We start from the raw sequence: 18,136 nt of genomic DNA on the forward strand, positions 1-18,136 counted from the left end.
AGGAGTCAAGTTTTTACACGTTTATCCCAAACGTGGCTGCGCTCACTGCTAACGAGCAATGCTAACGAAATGCTAGCTAAGCAGTGACAACAAAACATGTCCGCCTGATTAAACCAGGTTAAAGCAAGGTGAAAAATGTGATTTGGTATTTTTGTTTTTAAATGGTACCGTGGAAACGTGCTGGGCGGTCACAGACAGCAGAGCTTTATGAGCTGTGTCGAGCTTCACAGCCGTACAACACCCAGAAACTATGGGCAGAAATCTGTGCCATCACAAACTGAATTTGAATAAGTTAAATTTGAATTTGAATTGCTCAGATTGAATCTGAATTGTAACTTGAATAAATGCTTTTGAAAACTGAATTTCAATTAGTCTAATTTGAAATTCAATTTATTGGTTTGAAAATGATCATCACTAAACTGAAATTGGATTTTATATTTTGAAAATGAATTCATTTGCTTTGAAACTGCATTTTATCCTTTGAAAATTTAGCTCTCGAATAATTTCAGTTTCACTTCTCACCGTTCAGTTTCTGTTCTACAGTTCAGTTTTTTGGGACTTACATCCGGTTCAAGCGCAGATTAATAGAACTACGTTTTACTAGCGGACCGAAAGTGTTACTGACGGGAATCTACAGCATCTTGAGCTGAATTCAGACTTCAGAAGTCATTCGTCATGTCGAATCACCAGCGGATAAACTCTCAGGTTGGTAATAAATGTATTACATGTATAAGAACAAGCGTCATGTTAACAAATGATAGCCGTACAGTAACTTTTATGCTTATTGTAGCTGCTAGCTAAAAACGCTAATTTAGCGTAGTTTGTCCTGGATTCAGCTTTGACAAATATGATCGACTGTTTCTAGTAGAATCCCAAAGTTATCATCTTCTCCCTCTCAGAATGCTTGCAGAGACCCCTACAGTAGGGAAACATGCAAAACGGTGTCCAAACCTTTGTGTTTGAGCTTTATTTATGTCTTACACAGCATCCCAACTCTTTAGCTAACTTAATAACTTCAGCTAAAGTGAATAGTTAGTCTAATTCATTAGTGCAGCATTACTGGATCACCTCTGTTTGAAGTGATATATGTGACTATCACTGTGTTTAACTACCATAATAATTCTTAGGGTACTGAGTGCATGCTTAATTAGGTTGTTTTTTTTTTTAAACATACTGCTCCATTAATATGTTTGACAGGCTGAAGTTGTCGGGTCACCTCCTAAATCGACCATCTCTTACAGGTGTTTTGTGCCAGAAATGGAGCGTCCACTGAAGATACTGAATCTCTATGCCTTGCCACATGGCACAGATTTCTGCCCATAGAAACCCTCACAGGAATCAGCGATTCAGCGAGCACGAGCGATTCAGCGAGCACGAGCGATTCAGCGAGCACGAGCGATTCAGCGAGCACGAGCGATTCAGCGAGCACGAGCGATTCAGCGAGCACGAGCGATTCAGCGAGCACGAGCGATTCAGCGAGCACGAGCGATTCAGCGACGTCCTGTTTTTGGAGTGACGCAGAGCTGCCAGGGTTCAGCTGCTTTCTCTCTTTCTGTCTCTCAGACAAACTTCAGCCCTCTGGCTTCAGAGCGCCGAAGAGGGACAGGACAGCAGAGGGAGGGGAAGACCTGCAGACCGCGGGTCGGACTCGAACCTGAGTTAAACTGCAGGAATGTCTTAAAGACATAAAGACTTGGATGGCCACTAACTTTCTGCTTCTTAATTCAGATCAAACTGAGGTCATTGTACTCGGCGCTGAAAAGCTTAGAAATATGGTATCTAACCAGATTCTTCCTCTGGATGGCATTACCTTGGCCTCCAGTAACACTGTGAGGAACCTTGGAGTCATTTTTGACCAGGACATGTCCTTCAACGCACATATTAAACAAATATGTAAGACTGCGTTCTTCCGTTTGTGCAACATCTCTAAAATTAGAAATATCCTGTCTCAGAGTGATGCTGAAAAACTAGTTCATGCATTTATTACTTCCAGGCTGGACGACTGTAATTCATTATTATCAGGATGTCCAAAAAACTCCCTGAAAAGCCTTCAGTTCATCCAAAATGCTGCAGCAAGAGTCCTGACAGGGACTAGAAAGAGAGAGCATATTTCTCCTGTTTTGGCTTCCCTTCATTGGCTTCCTGTTAAATCCAGAATTCAAAATCCTGCTCCTCACATACAAGGTCTTAAATAATCAGGCCCCATCTTATCTTAATGACCTTGTAGTACCATATCACCCTATTAGAGCACTTCGCTCTCGCTCTGCAGGCCTACTTGTTGTTCCTAGAGTATTTAAAAGTAGAATGGGAGGCAGAGCCTTCAGTCTGTTGTTGTGATTTGTTGCTGAATAAATAAAAATGAATTGAATTAACGTTGATTTAGATAAATCATCACCCAGTCTGTCCACTGCTGATGGACGACTGAAGACTGGAAGAAGCTGTTGCAGACTGATGACTCTTCAGCTCCAGCAGGTGAAACACTGATCACAGTCAGAAACAACCAACCAGTACAAAACAGCTCCTCCCATAAAGCAGGCCGACACCAACTACTGAAGGAAACCACCAACAAGTCAAATTAAACCCTAAACAAACACAGCAGGGGGGCGAGGCACCCTCAAACAGCTTTCAGGTTTAACACTGGGGATGAAAATGAAGCCATGAGGGCCAAACGGCCCCCTCCGCTTACAGCTGCCCCCTCTGCCGTTGTGTGTGTCCAATCAGTCGCTCAGGGGTCTGGTTTCCCTCAGCTGGACCAATAGGCTTTCACTGGAGGTGCAGGCCGAGGGTTGGTGTGTTTCCACATCACATTCTGCCTGCAGGAGTTGGTTGCTCACATGAAGCCCTCAGGTTCCCCTCATGATGCTCTCCCTCCTCGATTTTTCAAAGAGGTTTTTCTCACTATAGCATCAGCTGTACAATCCATTGTACCCGTCAATCTCAAACATGCAGTGATTCAGCCTCTACTCAAGAAACCTGCTCTTGATCCTGATATTATTGCGAATTACAGACCTATTTCCAAACTGCCTTTTATCTCAAAGATTCTTGAAAAGGTAGTTTATAAGCAATTAATGTCCTTCCTAGAAGAACACGGTATTTTAGAAGTTTTCCAATCTGGTTTTAAAGCTTTACATAGTACCGAATCTGCCCTTTGAAGAGTTTTTAATGATGTGTTTTTGGCAAATGACTCAGGTGACTGTGTTATTATCGTGCTGTTAGATTTAACTGCTGCTTTTGATACAGTGGATCATAATATTTTAATCTCCCGTTTAGAGCAGTTGGTGGGTGTTAGCAGTGCCGCACTGCAGTGGTTCAGATCCTGTTTGGCAGAGCGAACTTTCTCTGTGAAACTCGGGGAGTTTGTATCCTCTGCTGCTTCTCTTCAATGTGGGGTCCCACAGGGTTCAGTTTTAGGCCCGCTTCTTTTCTCTCTATATCTCAGACCCCTTGGCTCTATTTTCAGGAAACATGGGATTTCTTTCCACTGCTATGCCGATGACTCCCAGATTTATTTCCCACTTACAAAGATAAATGGTTTCTCAGTAGACCCGCTGCTCAGATGCCTTGATGAAATAAGGGCCTGGATGGCTTTGAACTTTTTACATTTTAATGAGCAGAAAACAGAAGTGATGGTTTTTGGTGGCGCTTCTGAGGCCACTATTATAGATCTTGGTTCACTGGCACAGTATGTTAAACCAGTCATCACTGATCTGGGAGTTAAAATAGAGGCAAATCTTAAACTTGAAAGCCAGGTCAGAGCTGTTGTAAGATCTAGCTTTTTTCATTTGAGAGAATTAGCCAAAATAAAGCCCATCTTATCGAAACAGCAGTTTGAGACAGTAATCCATGCCTTTGTTACTTCTAGGCTGGATTATTGTAACGCACTTTATTTTGGGGTTAGTGATGGGTCCATTAGGCGCCTGCAGGTTGTGCAAAATGCTGCAGCACGTCTTTTAACTGGAACAAAAAAGTCTGAGCACATTACCCCAATTTTAATTTCACTCCACTGGCTACCTGTACATTTTAGGATTGCTTTTAAAATTCTCTTATTTGCTTTTAAATGTCTTAATGGCCTGCCCCCCCCCCTACCTCTCGGAGCTACTACAACCATATACACCTGCCCGTTCCCTTAGGTCCGCCAATCAGCAGCTCCTTAAGGTACCGAAAACTAAGTATAAATTTAAAGGTGATCGTGCTTTTTCTGTAGGTGCTCCAAAGTTGTGGAACGATCTACCCTTGCATGTTAGGCTTCTTCTCTTTCTGAGTTTAAAAGTCTTCTTAAAACATATTTATTCGCTGAAGCCTTTGGCATTGATTAGAGGGGTCGACTCAATTTGTTTTAACACGTTTCAATTTATTTTATTTTTTTAGTTATTTATTTTATCTTATCTCATTTTAATCTTCTTTACTTATGCTATTAGCATGTACAGCACTTTGTGAACTCTGGTTTTATGTTAAAGTGCTTTATAAATAAAGGTGGTATGGTATCACCGCTAGTTTAGAGACTTCTTCATCATGAAGAACACAAGACAGAACAACCAGCTCGCTCACGAGGGACGTTTTGGGTCAGAACCAGCTCTTGGAGCTCACGCTGCTCACCTGACTCCAAATCCTTCACAGAGCAGCTTCCTCGCAGCCTTTTTATTGACAAACACAGTTGCAACACACAGCACAGCACAAGCACCTCCCTCTGTAAACCCCCCAATGGTTCTGAGACAAGGCACTGTGTGTGTGTGTGTGTGTGTGTGTGTGTGTGTGTGTGTGTGTGTGTAAGCACCTGTATGCATGTGCAAGAACGTGTGTGTGTGTTTGTCCTCCTGCTGACCAAATGTCATAAAAGCAGTTGCAACATCACAAGAATCAGATCTGTCAGGATGTATCTGCAGTAAAACCTCCCAGCAGAGCGTCAGAGACAAAGGACGTCTTGATCCTGTAGACTGAACTCAGACTTTACAAATTTAAGAAACACAATGACAACGTTCAACAATTAGACTCAACACTGAGCAGTCGCCAGGCCAGGCTACATCACAGCTACCCTGCAGTATCAATACTGCAGTACTGCAGTACAGATACTGCAGTACTGCGTGTACTCTGTTCAGCAGGTCCTGCACGTGTCGCTGATCTGAACCTTATTCCAGAGTTGGCTCGTTCCTCTTAAGCCTTTGGAATATTTTCATGAGCAGCTGCTTCCTACAGGATCATCATGTGACCTTTGACCTTTTCACCTTTGCAGGTCAGCAATGAAAATACTGCAGCAGAGCAGAGTTCAGACGTGTTGTCGTCTCTGCGGCTGACGTGACGTCTGCGTGTCAATATTTGAGCTGTGGTTAACCATCAATCCGTCCGCTGCTCCGTCCTCCATTTTGCCCGCAGCCGTCGGACAGACATGCTGGCGTCCACGGCCGTGACTCTGAGCGTCGGCGCTCTGCTCGTCTGCTCTGCGCTCATCCAGTGTTCAGGTGAGACACACCCACGCTCGTGTTTTCTCCTCTGTGGCACAGTCTGAGTGTTTGTCTGTCCACCCCTCAGTGTTCTTGGATCGCTCGGCGGCCGGACAGATCCTGTGCTCCAGGAGGCGACGAGCCAACTCGCATTTCCTGGAGGAGATGCTGCCCGGGAACCTGGAGCGGGAGTGTTACGAGGAGCACTGCTCGCTGGAGGAGGCCACAGAGATCTTCCAGACCCAGGAGAAGACGGTACGAAGCCGCCGCCGCCCGTGCAGCAGGAGACCACCGTGTTATTTAAACAGATATTAAAGCAAAGTCAGCACCGCAGACCCGTGCTAACCCAGAGAGGACCGCTTCGTCCTGAGTGATGATGCTGGGCCCAAAACCTGACCCTCAGTGGGCGGAGCTAAATGCTTAAATAAGGATTTGGACATAGTTCTAGTCGAGGGCGTGTAGCAGCTGAAATGATGTCATCAGAAAACTCCTCGTTCATCCTGACACGGATCAGGACGATGACAGATCAGTTTAGCTGCACACAGAGCGTTGCTGCGTCCCACAGCTGCGTCACTAACTCTGAGTTCTTGTCCCACAGATGGAGTTTTGGTACAGATACACGAGTGAGTACGAACAACGTCACTCAGCTGGACGTGTTTAGTCTGCTTTAGTCTGATCAGGTGTCCTCCTCACCTGCGTGTCTTAGATCTGAACCCCTGCCGGACCAACCCCTGTCTGAACGGAGGCAAATGCACGCTGGACCGAGGAGACTTCACGTGTCTTTGTCCTCCCCAGTATCAGGGCAAGATCTGCGACTCAGGTAACAAACACCTGAAACTCAGCTACACCACCTTTAAATCGAGCAAATGACAAATGAAATATTTATGAAACTTGCCTTGGGTAGTGGTGTTGGAGTGCCACTATAGGAATGGTGGCTGTATGCAGTACTGCAGAGACCTGGCAGGTGGCGCTGGAGTCCAGTGTGGCTGTGCTGACGGATACTTCCTGGAGAGTGACGGACAGAGCTGCTCCAAGACCGGTAACACTCCCAGAGCCCATGTTGTGTTAGTATTACTGCACATAAGACTGCAGTGAGTGCAGATTCATTACTTCCAGGCTGGACGACTGTAATTCATTATTATCAGGATGTCCTAAAAACTCACTGAAAAGCCTTCAGCTAATCCAAAATGCTGCAGCAAGAGTACTGACAGGGACTAGAAAGAGAGAGCAGATTTCTCCTGTTTTGGCTTCCTGTTAAATCCAGGATTCAAAATCCTGCTCCTCACATACAAGGTCTTAAATAATCAGGCCCCATCTTATCTTAATGACCTTGTAGTACCATATCACCCTATTAGAGCACTTCGCTCCCGCTCTGCAGGCCTACTTGTTGTTCCTAGAGTATTTAAAAGTAGAATGGGAGGCAGAGCCTTCAGTTTTCAGGCCCCTCTTCTGTGGAACCAGCTTCCAGTTTGGATTCAGGAGACAGACACTATCTCTACTTTCAAGATTAGGCTTCAAACTTTCCTTTTTGCTAAAGCATATAGTTAGGGCTGGACCAGGTGACCCTGAATCCTCCCTTAGTTATGCTGCAATAGGCTGCCGGGGATTCCCATGATGCACTGGTGTTAATCATTATTCATATATTCATCGTTTCTTCGTTGGTCTCACGGCTAATCTGAGCTGATTTCCTGATCTTTCTTCCCGTTCCTGCTCAGTGGCGTTCCCCTGCGGCCGTCAGCAGGTGGAGGCTTTGGATCGCGGTCGCTCTCTGCTGAGCTCCTTGGACACAGACGATGCCACGTGGGATTACAACGCAACAGACGGCTGGCTACCTGAACTTAATTCAACAGAGGCGTGGACAGTGAACGCGACAGGGAGAGGAGGGAACCTGACGGACGGCGGAGGGGCAGGAGGTGGCGAGATGCAGCCTCGTGTCGTGGGCGGATCCCTGGAGAGGCGAGGAGGGAGCCCCTGGCAGGTTTGGAGGCATCAGTGGGATAACGAAGCAGAACCTTGTTCTGTGTGAACGCGCTGACGCCGAGCGTTTCTGTTCAGGTTCTGATCCGCAGGTCTGACGGCTTCGGGTTCTGCGGGGGGACTCTGGTGTCTGACCGATGGGTCGTTTCTGCTGCTCACTGCTTTGAGGAGTCTGCGGACCACATTACGATAGGTGAGGCCGGCGGTTTACGGTGGAGCAGCTCGTGTAAACACGCATGTCACTTTGTAATCAGACACTGTTCACACATCTGTGTGGGCTTCTGCACATCTGTAAAACCACACACAGGTGTGTGCCCTCTGCTGGCTGCAGCAGGGATTCATCGGTTCATCGCCGCCGTCCCTTCAGTCTGAGCGCAGGTGTGTGAGCCGGGTTTGTGTGTCTGTCTGCAGGCGACTACGACAAGCAGCGCCCCGATCCGGGCGAGCAGCAGATAAAGATCCAGAAGGTCATCGTTCATCCTCACTTCCACGCCTTCACCTTCGACAGCGACCTCGCTCTGCTCTATCTCGCCCGGCCTGTTCAGAGGGGCCCCACCGCGGTGCCCGCCTGCCTCCCCGACACCCACCTCTCCAAACACCTGCTGAAGGTAATTTCATCGGAAACGATGAGTGCTGACTCGGCCCGTCTGTCTGACGCCGACTGTGTCCGTGTGCCCAGGAGGACAACCACGGCGTGGTGACGGGCTGGGGGGCCACCGAGTACCTGGGCCGCTCCTCGAGGTTCCTGAGGAAGGTGACGCTCCCGGTGGTCGGCTACAAAGACTGCATCAGCACCACGGAGCAGGTGATCAGCTGAGCGCCTGAGCCTGACCTGCAGATCTATACTCAGTGTTTGAGAAAGAGCAGCAACAGGTGACGGTTAGAAGAGCTGCTGGGGGGGTGGGGGGGAGGGGCTACTTAGAGGGTTACCTGGTACGCCCGCTGTCGATGGACCGCCACGTTCGTGGTGAACACCGACGGGCTGGACAGTTTTTGGATGGAGGTCCACAGGTTAGCATGTTAGCAGGGGACTGCTGCACATACTTAATACAAGTAATGACCTTTTCTAAAAGTAACTGTAATCTGATTACTGAGTGTAGTAAAGTCATGAATGAAAGGAAACTGCTTCGGCGAGCAGCACTGCTGAACGACAGGTCGTAGAGTACGATAAAGAGCACACCTGTCCACGTGTCCTCACAGGAAGGACTGTTCGATGAACAGGTGTCTGAATCCTGCACTCAGCAGACTGTGGACACCTGAACGTGATGCACAGCAGCTCTGCTGTCAGCATCGTTTTTTATTTTTTTTAAACATTATGTTTATTGAATTTTATATTACAGAACAAGCAAAGAATAATAGTACAATTAACATGAGATTTATATTAAAGAACATAGTCCCCAAAATAAACAAATATAAATTAAAAGAAACAACAACAATAATAATAAAAATAAATAAATAATAAAATAAAACAAAACCGATGCACAGCATGGGTAAAACAAACAAAGCAAGATGCGAACGAAAAATAAAACAAAAACAAAAAAAAACAAAAAACAAACAAAACAAAACAAAACAAAAAAAACCACACACACACACAAAGAAACCCAAAACTCAGCACCAAGTATCACTTTCTAAATTAATTCCCTTCATAATGTCTCAGAAACTCACTTAAAGGCAACCATAATTCTTCAAAATCTACTCCCTTTCCTCTGACAATATAAGTAAGTCGTTCCAATACAATACATGATGCCATCTCCTTCACCCACATATGACTTGAGGGAACATCCACTTTCTTCCAATACAAAGATATTAAGCGCCTAAACGCTTGCAGGAGGCCAAAGTCAATTAATTTTAGCTGTCTGGTGCTAAAGTCACAGTTCTTTGGATATATACCCAACACACACATTTTTGCTTCAACAGGTATATTTACTCCAACAATCTTAGATAAAGTTTGCGTGATTAATTTCCAGAACCGCTGTAATTTTGGACAGCTCCATACACAGTGGAGCAGAGTGCCCTTCTCGTCTAAACATTTACTGCAGCTATCTGGGATGACAGGCGACCAGCGATTCAGTTTGACTGGGGTTATGTAAGTTCTCATCAACCACTTATATTGGAGGAGTTTCATCCTTGTATTAATTGATTGTCTTTGGGCTTTTAAACATGCAGTTTCCCAGTCCACCTCTTGTATCTCCTCTTGGATGTCAGCCCTCCATGCGTCCAACTTGTCAGTGGCAGATTCCCTATCATGCGTTAACAGAGCTGTATAAACTGAAGAGATATGACCTCTGCTCACTGGCTTTTGAAGTATGACATTCTCCAAGTGTGATAATGGTGGCTCAGATACAATCTGTTTATATTTTGACATAATGAAATGTTTAACTTGTAGATATTTAAAGAAATGTTTTTTGGAGATGCTGTATATTTGGCATAGCTGATCAAATGTAAGAAGGTTGCCATCCTTATAAAGATCTGCCACCTTCTGTACACCTTTATCTGCCCAGATTTTGAAACCCCCATCAGCTCTTCCTGCTTTAAAACATGTGTTGCCCCAAATAGGTGAAAAACGAGAGATAGAAGACTTATCACCCACATACTGATGGGCCCTATACCAAACATCTATTGTGTTTTTTAAAAAAGGGTTATTTGTCATTTTTTTTAAATTGCTCAGGCTTGCAGAATATAAATACAGATTTAACTGAAGATTTGTTACTGATGTTTGTTCAATTTGTAACCAGGCCGGGGGTGTCTCAGTGGAAAAGTAGAACATGGCTGAGCGCAGTTGTGCAGACCAGTAATACAGTCTAAGATTAGGGAGTTGTAACCCCCCTCTTTCATATGGTAGGTACAACAAGCGAAGTCTTAGTCTAGGTTTTTTATTATTCCAAATAAATCTATTAAAGATACCATTTAGTTTATCAAAGAATTCTTTTGGAAGAGGCAGAGGAAGTGACTGGAAGAGATATAAAAATTTGGGCAATATATTCATTTTAATCATGTTTATACGGCCAATTACTGATATGGGCATTGTCATCCATTTATTTAGAGATTCCTCCACTTCACTAATCAGAGGATCATAATTTGTTGCTACAATGGTATCAATGTCTGGGGTGATTTTAACTCCAAGATACACAAATCCTTCTTTTGCATTAATAAACGGGGTTTGTATAATAGGATTTAGCCTTTCATCCTTGTTCAGAAATAGGATTGAGGATTTTGAATCATTTATATTATAGCCAGAGAATTGTCCGAATAACTCCATTTGTTGCATTAATTTTGGTATACTAATGGACAGCCTAGTCAGAAACACTATCAGGTCATCAGCATACAGAGCCAATCTATGCTCCTGATCTCCTAACTGGACACCAAATATGTCAGTTCTCATTCTAATTGTCATCGCCAGGGGTTCTATAGCTAAGATAAATAGCATTGGAGATAATGGACACCCCTGGCGAGTGGAACGCTCCAATGTGATAGGGTTAGAAACTATGTTATTTGTTAAAACACTAGCTTTGGGATTTGTATACAAAAGTTTAACCCATTTGAGAAAATTGTTTCCAAATCCATATCTTGAGAGAACAGTAAATAAATATGACCACTCTATCCTGTCAAAAGCTTGACGAGCGTCAAGTGATAATAATGCTGTATCTTTAGCATCAGATTTCTCATGAATTATATTTAGAACTGTTCTTATATTGTGAAACCCTTGACGTTTTGGCACAAAGCCATTTTGATCATTATGAACTAAATGTGATATATAGGGGTCTAATCTCCTTGCTAAAACTTTACAAAGTATTTTAGTGTCAACCCCCATCAGACTTATTGGTCTAAATGATGAACGCTCTGCAGGGGGTTTGCCAGGTTTCAGTATCAAAGTAATCATTGCCTGTCTCAGAGTGGGTGGGAGAGCTTCATTTTGATACGCTTCTTCATACATGTTAAAAAGTGGAATTAATAATTTGTCTTGGAAAGTTCTATAAAATTCAATCGGAAAGCCATCTGGCCCAGGTGCTTTACCACTGTTAATGCTTTTGATAGCCTGTGATATCTCGTCAGTAGTTAGACGTCTGTCTAATTCCTGCTTTGTGTTTTCTGTTAACGTCTGAAACTGAAGTTGATCTAAGAATATGTCCTGTTCTTCTGAGGTTTGAGCACATTCTGATTTATACAATTTTTCATAAAATTCTCTAAAGCTGTCATTAATTTCCAATGGATCTACTGTTACATTCCCTGAAGAGGTCTTTATACTATTAATTGCTCTTTCACTCTGCATTTTCTTAATTCTCCATGCCAAAAGCCTACCTGCTTTCTCTCCTTGGTCATAATAAGATTGCTTCAGCCACATTAGACTTTTTGCTGCTGCATCAGATGATAATTTATTGTATTCAGTTCTCAGACGTAGCAACTCACTTTGTTTTGTTGAGTCGTCGCTAACGTTTAAGTCTAATTCCAAAGATTTAATCTGTTTATCCAGGGTTTCCATTCGCTTTCTTTGCTGTTTATTCTTTGTACTCGTAAAGCTAAGAATTTCACCTCTAATATATGCTTTGAATCCTTCCCATCTCACTGAGGCACAAGTTTGATCTGTATTTAACTCAAAATAATTTTCTATTTTCTCCTCTATAAATTTAACAAATTCAGGATTCTGCAGCCATTTTGTTTGAAACCGCCAGTGAGGGGGGTTATGGATAAACTTTCCTAGATGGATACTCAGTGAGATAGCAGCATGATCACTGATCACTATGCTATCATACTGACACTGTTTGATCCTTGATAAAAGTTCTCTTGAGACAAGGAAGTAATCTATATGTGAGCGGGATTTATGTATACTTGAATGACAGGAGAATTCTATTTTATCAGGATTTTGTTCTCTCCACACTTCTACCAAGTTGATATCTGATATAAATTGATTTATTAGTTGTCTAGTTTGTGCTTTATATGTATCTGAACCTGTTGAGCGGTCCATACTCGGATTGAGAGTACAGTTAAAGTCTCCTCCAATTATATACAGTCCTTGCAAAGCAGATACAGTAAGAAACAGATCTTCAAAAAATTTGGGCTTATTTTCATTTGGGCCATAGAGACTCACCAAGTTCAAAGTAACAGAAAGGATGGTACCCTGAGTGATTACGTACCTACCAGCAGGGTCTTTTATTATTTTCGTCATTTGGAATGGTATGCTTCTATGAATCAAAATAATTACACCTCTTGCATAGTTATTGTATGATGCGTGGATCACCTGGCCAGACCATCTGTTCCTCACAGACTTTAGTTCACAGTCTGTCAGATGTGTTTCTTGAAGAAAAACTATTTTTGATTTCAATTGCTTGATCCTGCTTATAACCTGTTTCAGTTTGATTAGTTTCCTGAGACCCCGGACATTCCAACTAGTGACTTTTATGTCAGAGATATTGCGGGTATTTAGTTGGTCCATACTTGGAGTTTTCATTCTGTAATATTAAGATAACAACACGTGATGCTGATGTCGAGTAAACAAAAGTGACAAGTAAACTTAGAATAAAATAAAATAGAGAAATAAATAGAGAAAAAAAACCCTGGCATTGACCCATAACACTCCCCCCCTTCCCTTACTCAGAGTAGTAAACTAGGGGCTGTGCTATTCCACTACAAAGGGGAATAGCTGAACTATAAGAACCCAACCAGACTAAAGCAACATTGGTGTCCGTCAACCATGCATACACCATATTCAAACATAACATAAACATAACAAACCCATACTAGCCACTAAATTAGAATAATTCCATGGCAGTGTCCTTTTCGTAACTTACAAAATCCCACTTGAAAGGATAAAAGTTTAACCAAAGTAGGTAACATTGTTGTGTTCAAGAGGGAGAAAGAGAGAAAAAGGAAAAACAAACAAACAAAAAATTACGTTTGTAGTGGCGTTATTAAAACGTAATGGAAAATTTTCAAGCTCTAAAAAAAAAAAAAAACTTCCTGTGTCCAATAACATGACAAGTCAATGAGTAGCAAAAAGCCAAATATTATAACTGAGCGAAAATACAGATTTTTACAGCTCGTCTATTAGTTATGAGCAGCTGATTCTGCAGTTCAGGGAGTGAAACGCTCACCGCTACAGTTAGTCCTGTCCAGTGTGTCTACGGTGGAAATCCTTGGCCTCCTTTGGAGATGAAAACAGGCGTATCTTCCCATCGTGGAGGATCCTCATCTTGCATGGATTATATTGAAAACCGCGGAACACTCCTTCGTCGGCAAACACTTTTCTGATCGCGTTGAACTCGGTTCGCTGCCGGATGGTCTCAGCTGAGAAATCTTGGGCAAAAAAGAGTTTGTTTCCGTCATGCATGATGTTACTGTGTTTTGTGGAGCGGAAAACAAACTCCCGATCTTGGAAGTTCAGGAATCGGATAAGGACAGCTCTGTGTTGGTTTGGCTTTGGAGGTGCTAGGGTGCGGTGAGCCCTCTCAATAACGAATGATCTGTCGGTCTCAAGCCAGCGCGGTAACATCTCCCTTATAAACTCCAGCAGTGGCCGCTGACCCTCGGCACCCTCCCGGACGCCAAACAGCCGCAGGTTCTTCCTTCGGCCCCGGTTCTCCAGGTCGTCGGTTTTTGCCTCCAGGTAGGATATCCGCTTCATGGCATTGCTGAGATCGGCCACGCTCTTTCCCAGGAGCTCCTCTGCCGACATTATTCTATTTTCAGCTTCCTCCAGTCGTGTAGCATTTGCAGCAACATTTTGCTTTACCTCCGTCATGTTTGTCTCCAATGCAGCAACTGACTTCGTCATTTCGCCCATACGGTTATCTATGCTGTCCAGTTTAGTTCCGAATACACTAAACTCGGAGCGCAACGACCGAAGTTCAGCTAACACCGTGCTAAGGTCACCCATGCTACTAGCGCTAGCAGCTCCCTCGCTGTTTTCAGGTGTTGCCAAAATATCGGTTTTAACTGGTTTTTGGGAACCGCGTTTTCGGGTGAAAATATCACAGTCCTTGAGATTAGTCGTTTTTGACATTTTCCAATAGCAGTTAAGTTTCCAGTTTTGGGTTGTTCTGGGTTTTTAATGCAGGTTACACGGAGCAACCACGTTATGCTGCCATCTTGGTCCGCGGCTCCATAGCGCCCCGCTGTCAGCATTGTTTGTGTACAGGTGTGTCTCAGGTGTGCCGTTCACTCGAGCGTCTACGACCGAATCAAACCAGAGCAGGGTCAGCGATAGACGCAGCCGTTCCCACGGCGCCCTGATGCCCCTCCTGTGTTTCCTGCAGGTGATCACAGACAACATGTACTGCGCAGGTTACCTGGAGGCCAGTAAGGACGCCTGCAGAGGGGACAGCGGCGGGCCGTTCGTGGTGAACTACAGGGGGACCTGGTTCCTGACCGGGGTCGTCAGCTGGGGGGAGCAATGTGCCGCCCGTGGCAAGTACGGCGTCTACACCCGACTGGGCAACTTCCTCAACTGGATCCGAGACACAATGGAGAGACGGGACCTGAACGGCACCGGGAGCCCGTGAAGCCCGAGAGCCGAGCGTGCACGAGAGGGGATTATGGGATACCGAGTGAGCTGCAACCACCTTCAAACACTGCTGCCACACTGACGTGGACCTGCTGCAGTAATAGTGCAGCGAGTGTGCATAGTGAGTACTTTAATACCACAGAGGAAGCCTAACCCTGAGATTTAAAGCAGTGCAGTGAATCTGTTGCTGTGTTTGTGAATAAATGTCAAGGAGCAAATTTCAGCGAATAAACAACGTGTGTGAGCTTCATGTTCCTGGATGATGTTTGGTTCACACACCTGTACACACATGCACAGACTGTATATATGAGATGGTCACGGTCACATATTGGTGTTTGAGGTTGTTTTTCAGGTTTCAAACATTTGGAGACCTGGCAGGAAGAGTGAAGGCGAGCTGAGCAGGCGGCGCTGCACGCTCGGTACAAATAAGCTTTTATCGTCCTGATGATCATTTTCACTGATCAGCTGTGAACCCAGCAGCTGAGACCACAAACCCTTCAGATCGTTTCCTACAGACTACAATCAGACCGGAGCAGTCGCCCCCTGCTGGACATTAGAGTGAATGCAGGTCTAAGCAGTAATATGTGAATGTTGTTATTACAGTAAACAGATGGTGTCATCGTTGTTGTGCAAACATGTTGATTCTGGTTCTTTAATAAGAGCTTTTGAAACACAGCAATGAAACAAACAGATCAATGTTGCATCATCAAGCATCGTGCCATGAGCCGCCTGCCAGTCATTCACAGGTTTATGCTCAACCTGAGGCCAGACGTGAACAGAACAGACAAAGGTTTCACACGGTGAATATTTCCACTGGTGTCTGATCCAGCAGCTGCTGGTTCACTCAGTCAGTCCAACTGGTTCCCAACAAGTCTGTCTGTCGGGCTTTACAGAGTTCTCAAACCACTCGGACAAAAAATACTTTGGGGTGGAGGTGGAGGTGGAGGCAGGCTGAAGCACCTGTGCGGGAGGCGGAACTGAGCTGAAATGGGCATTTGATTCAGGAGGAAGGCGGGACTAAAGTTAAAGGGTACTCTTCTTTTTTAAATGGGACATTTGCTCCTCCAAGTGGTTTGAAAAGCCTTGAACAGCATCACCACCGGGGGGTGAGGAAACTGGTTGCAGCATCATTTTTCAGCTTCCCGGGCGGTCTGGTTACTCCTTGAAAAATGTTATAACACAACTAACAATATTCATAGTAGTATGCCGGGCGGGGGGAGGGGGGCGGGGGGCGGGGGGTAACGAGAGAAAGACAAGAGGAATTTGGCAGGAAAGTGCGGAGGAAGTTGAAGTTGACGGTGCTAGTGAGCTAAAGCTACACAGAGCTATGGAGGCAATTGAAGCTAACATTCTCGCTGAGCTGAAAGACGTCCAGGATAATTTAGAGAAATAGCGGAAAAGACTGGACTTGTGAAAACAGAAATGTCGGAGTTTAGGAAAGAAGTGGGGCAACGGCTCGACGAAATGGTCACGGACAGGAAAGAGGTAACAAGCAGGATGGAGGAGGTCGAACTGAGAGTAACCGAGGTGGATCTTAAAGACGTGTCCAGTTACAAGAGGACCTCCAGACACGTCTGTCCAACCTGGAAGCCCGCTTTCGCAGGAATAACATACGTGTTCACGGGATACCGGAGGGTGAAGAACGGGACAACATGCTCGAATTCATGGAGAATTTTATAAAGAAGGAACTGCGCCTCTCTGACACCAATCTGGGCATACAGCGGTACCACCGCTCACTCGGCCCCAAGCCCCCACCGGGCTCAAGCCCCCACCGGGCTCCAGCCCCCACCGGGCTCCAGCCCCCACCGGGCTCCAGCCCCGGGTCTATCGTGACTCAGTTTCTGGAATACAAGACCAAGGACTTGTTGCTCCTTCTGCGTGGACCAAGAAAGAAATATTGCTGAAAGGGAGACGTGTGTATTTCGACTATCCCGGTGACATTTAACTAAACACAAAGCAAACAACTCGATCAGGAAGATTTTAAAGGAGAAGGGGCTCCGCTTCCAAACACTGTATCCGTCGACACTGCGTGTGTTTTATTTATTTATTTATTTATTTATTTGCCTGTCTCGTTTGGATCTTTAGCCGTCAGAATTGTTGTCTGAAGGCAGAAAGATGCCAAAGTGGATTTACTTTACCAAGTGATCATCATGGCCTTATTGGTCTATTTGACTGACCTTTATTATAAATATGAATTTATTTTATTTTTGTTTTTTAAAGACGGGACAGACATGACTGGGGGATAGGACAGGGAGAAGGAAAGAATGAAAGAAAGAGAGGGAGAGAAAGAAAAACAGAGGGCAGAAGAGATGATGAGAAAGGGGGGAAGGAACAAAAAGAAAAACAAACACCTGGATCACCTGTATGGAGAAAAAAACAGAAGAGAAATCAAACAAAGAGCAACATAATAAATACATGTTATCATCATTTATTATTGTTTTTATTTTTCGATTTTTGGTGGTGGTAGAGTTTAAATTTTGTTTTTTTTTAAAAAATATTTTATTTTAATTATTTAAAATGTTTTAATTAAAAACTATGAATTTTTAAGCGTTATTTTTCAAAACCTTTTTATCGTTAACTCTGTTTCCCTGGGTCTTTTCCCATGTGTTTTGAATAACTCTTCTTTTTTTGGCAGCAGTACTGGTTTTATTTTGTTGTATTTATCCTCGACACCTTAAAGGCCGGTCCTTGAGAATATTGTCGGTCATAAACCGGTCCGTGGCACGAAAAAGGTTGGGGACGCTGGTTTACAGGACTGACGGGACTCCAGGAAACACAAACAAAGTCAGTGTTTAAGTGGAGACTCATCAACAGACCCGGGCTATCTTTCCATCATCTGGATTCACTTACCCTAACGTTTGTTATCAGGATAAACTGTCACACAGAGTTTGTTATCAGTTCTCTAACCCAGGGTCTTCCCTGCACGCTTACATGAAAGGGGCGGAGTTTGGCAGGATTGAGAAAAAGATGCCTGCCAGCAGATTCGGATGCAACACAACCCACAATGCACTGTTTGCACAAATTTGAGACTACAGCAGCGATAATGTGCAGAGTCTGCAGTGGCGGTACGCTGGACCTGACTTCCCTAAAGGGACCCCACATGACTCCACTCACTCACCTCTGGCAAGCAGAGTGTGTGATTCAGTTGAAACAGCCCTCATGTCAGCTCTGCTGGGCACACTGGGCTGTCAGGTGTCCCTGTCCCTTTTTGCCTGGGCTCCAA

The 18,136-nt window shown here is 44.4% G+C and overlaps 1 protein-coding gene across 1 annotated transcript; it reads left to right on the forward strand.

Moving 5' to 3' along the window:
* The first annotated feature begins 5,348 nt into the window (after positions 1-5,348).
* LOC118455906 (coagulation factor X-like) lies at positions 5,349-15,152 on the forward strand. The gene is made up of 10 exons (XM_087850534.1): positions 5,349-5,456; positions 5,527-5,693; positions 6,037-6,061; positions 6,145-6,258; positions 6,343-6,477; positions 7,154-7,416; positions 7,494-7,608; positions 7,827-8,023; positions 8,095-8,220; positions 14,666-15,152. Exons 1-10 carry the CDS (start codon positions 5,384-5,386, stop codon positions 14,909-14,911), a joined length of 1,461 nt encoding a protein of 486 aa, XP_087706660.1. The 5' UTR covers positions 5,349-5,383; the 3' UTR covers positions 14,912-15,152.
* The last annotated feature ends 2,984 nt before the right edge of the window (positions 15,153-18,136 follow it).

The sequence above is a fragment of the Neolamprologus brichardi genome, chromosome 14 (assembly GCF_056152115.1).
Source record: "Neolamprologus brichardi isolate AB-2024 chromosome 14, ASM5615211v1, whole genome shotgun sequence".
NCBI lineage: Eukaryota > Metazoa > Chordata > Actinopteri > Cichliformes > Cichlidae > Neolamprologus > Neolamprologus brichardi.

Bases quoted from the DNA above. Each gene is read 5' to 3' on its own strand.
- LOC118455906 (XM_087850534.1), top strand. From the start codon at position 5,384: ATGCTGGCGTCCACGGCCGTGACTCTGAGCGTCGGCGCTCTGCTCGTC. The intron at 5,694-6,036 runs GTACGAAGCCGC...CTTGTCCCACAG, and splicing joins TCCAGACCCAGGAGAAGACG to ATGGAGTTTTGGTACAGATA. The intron at 6,478-7,153 runs GTAACACTCCCA...GTTCCTGCTCAG, and splicing joins ACAGAGCTGCTCCAAGACCG to TGGCGTTCCCCTGCGGCCGT.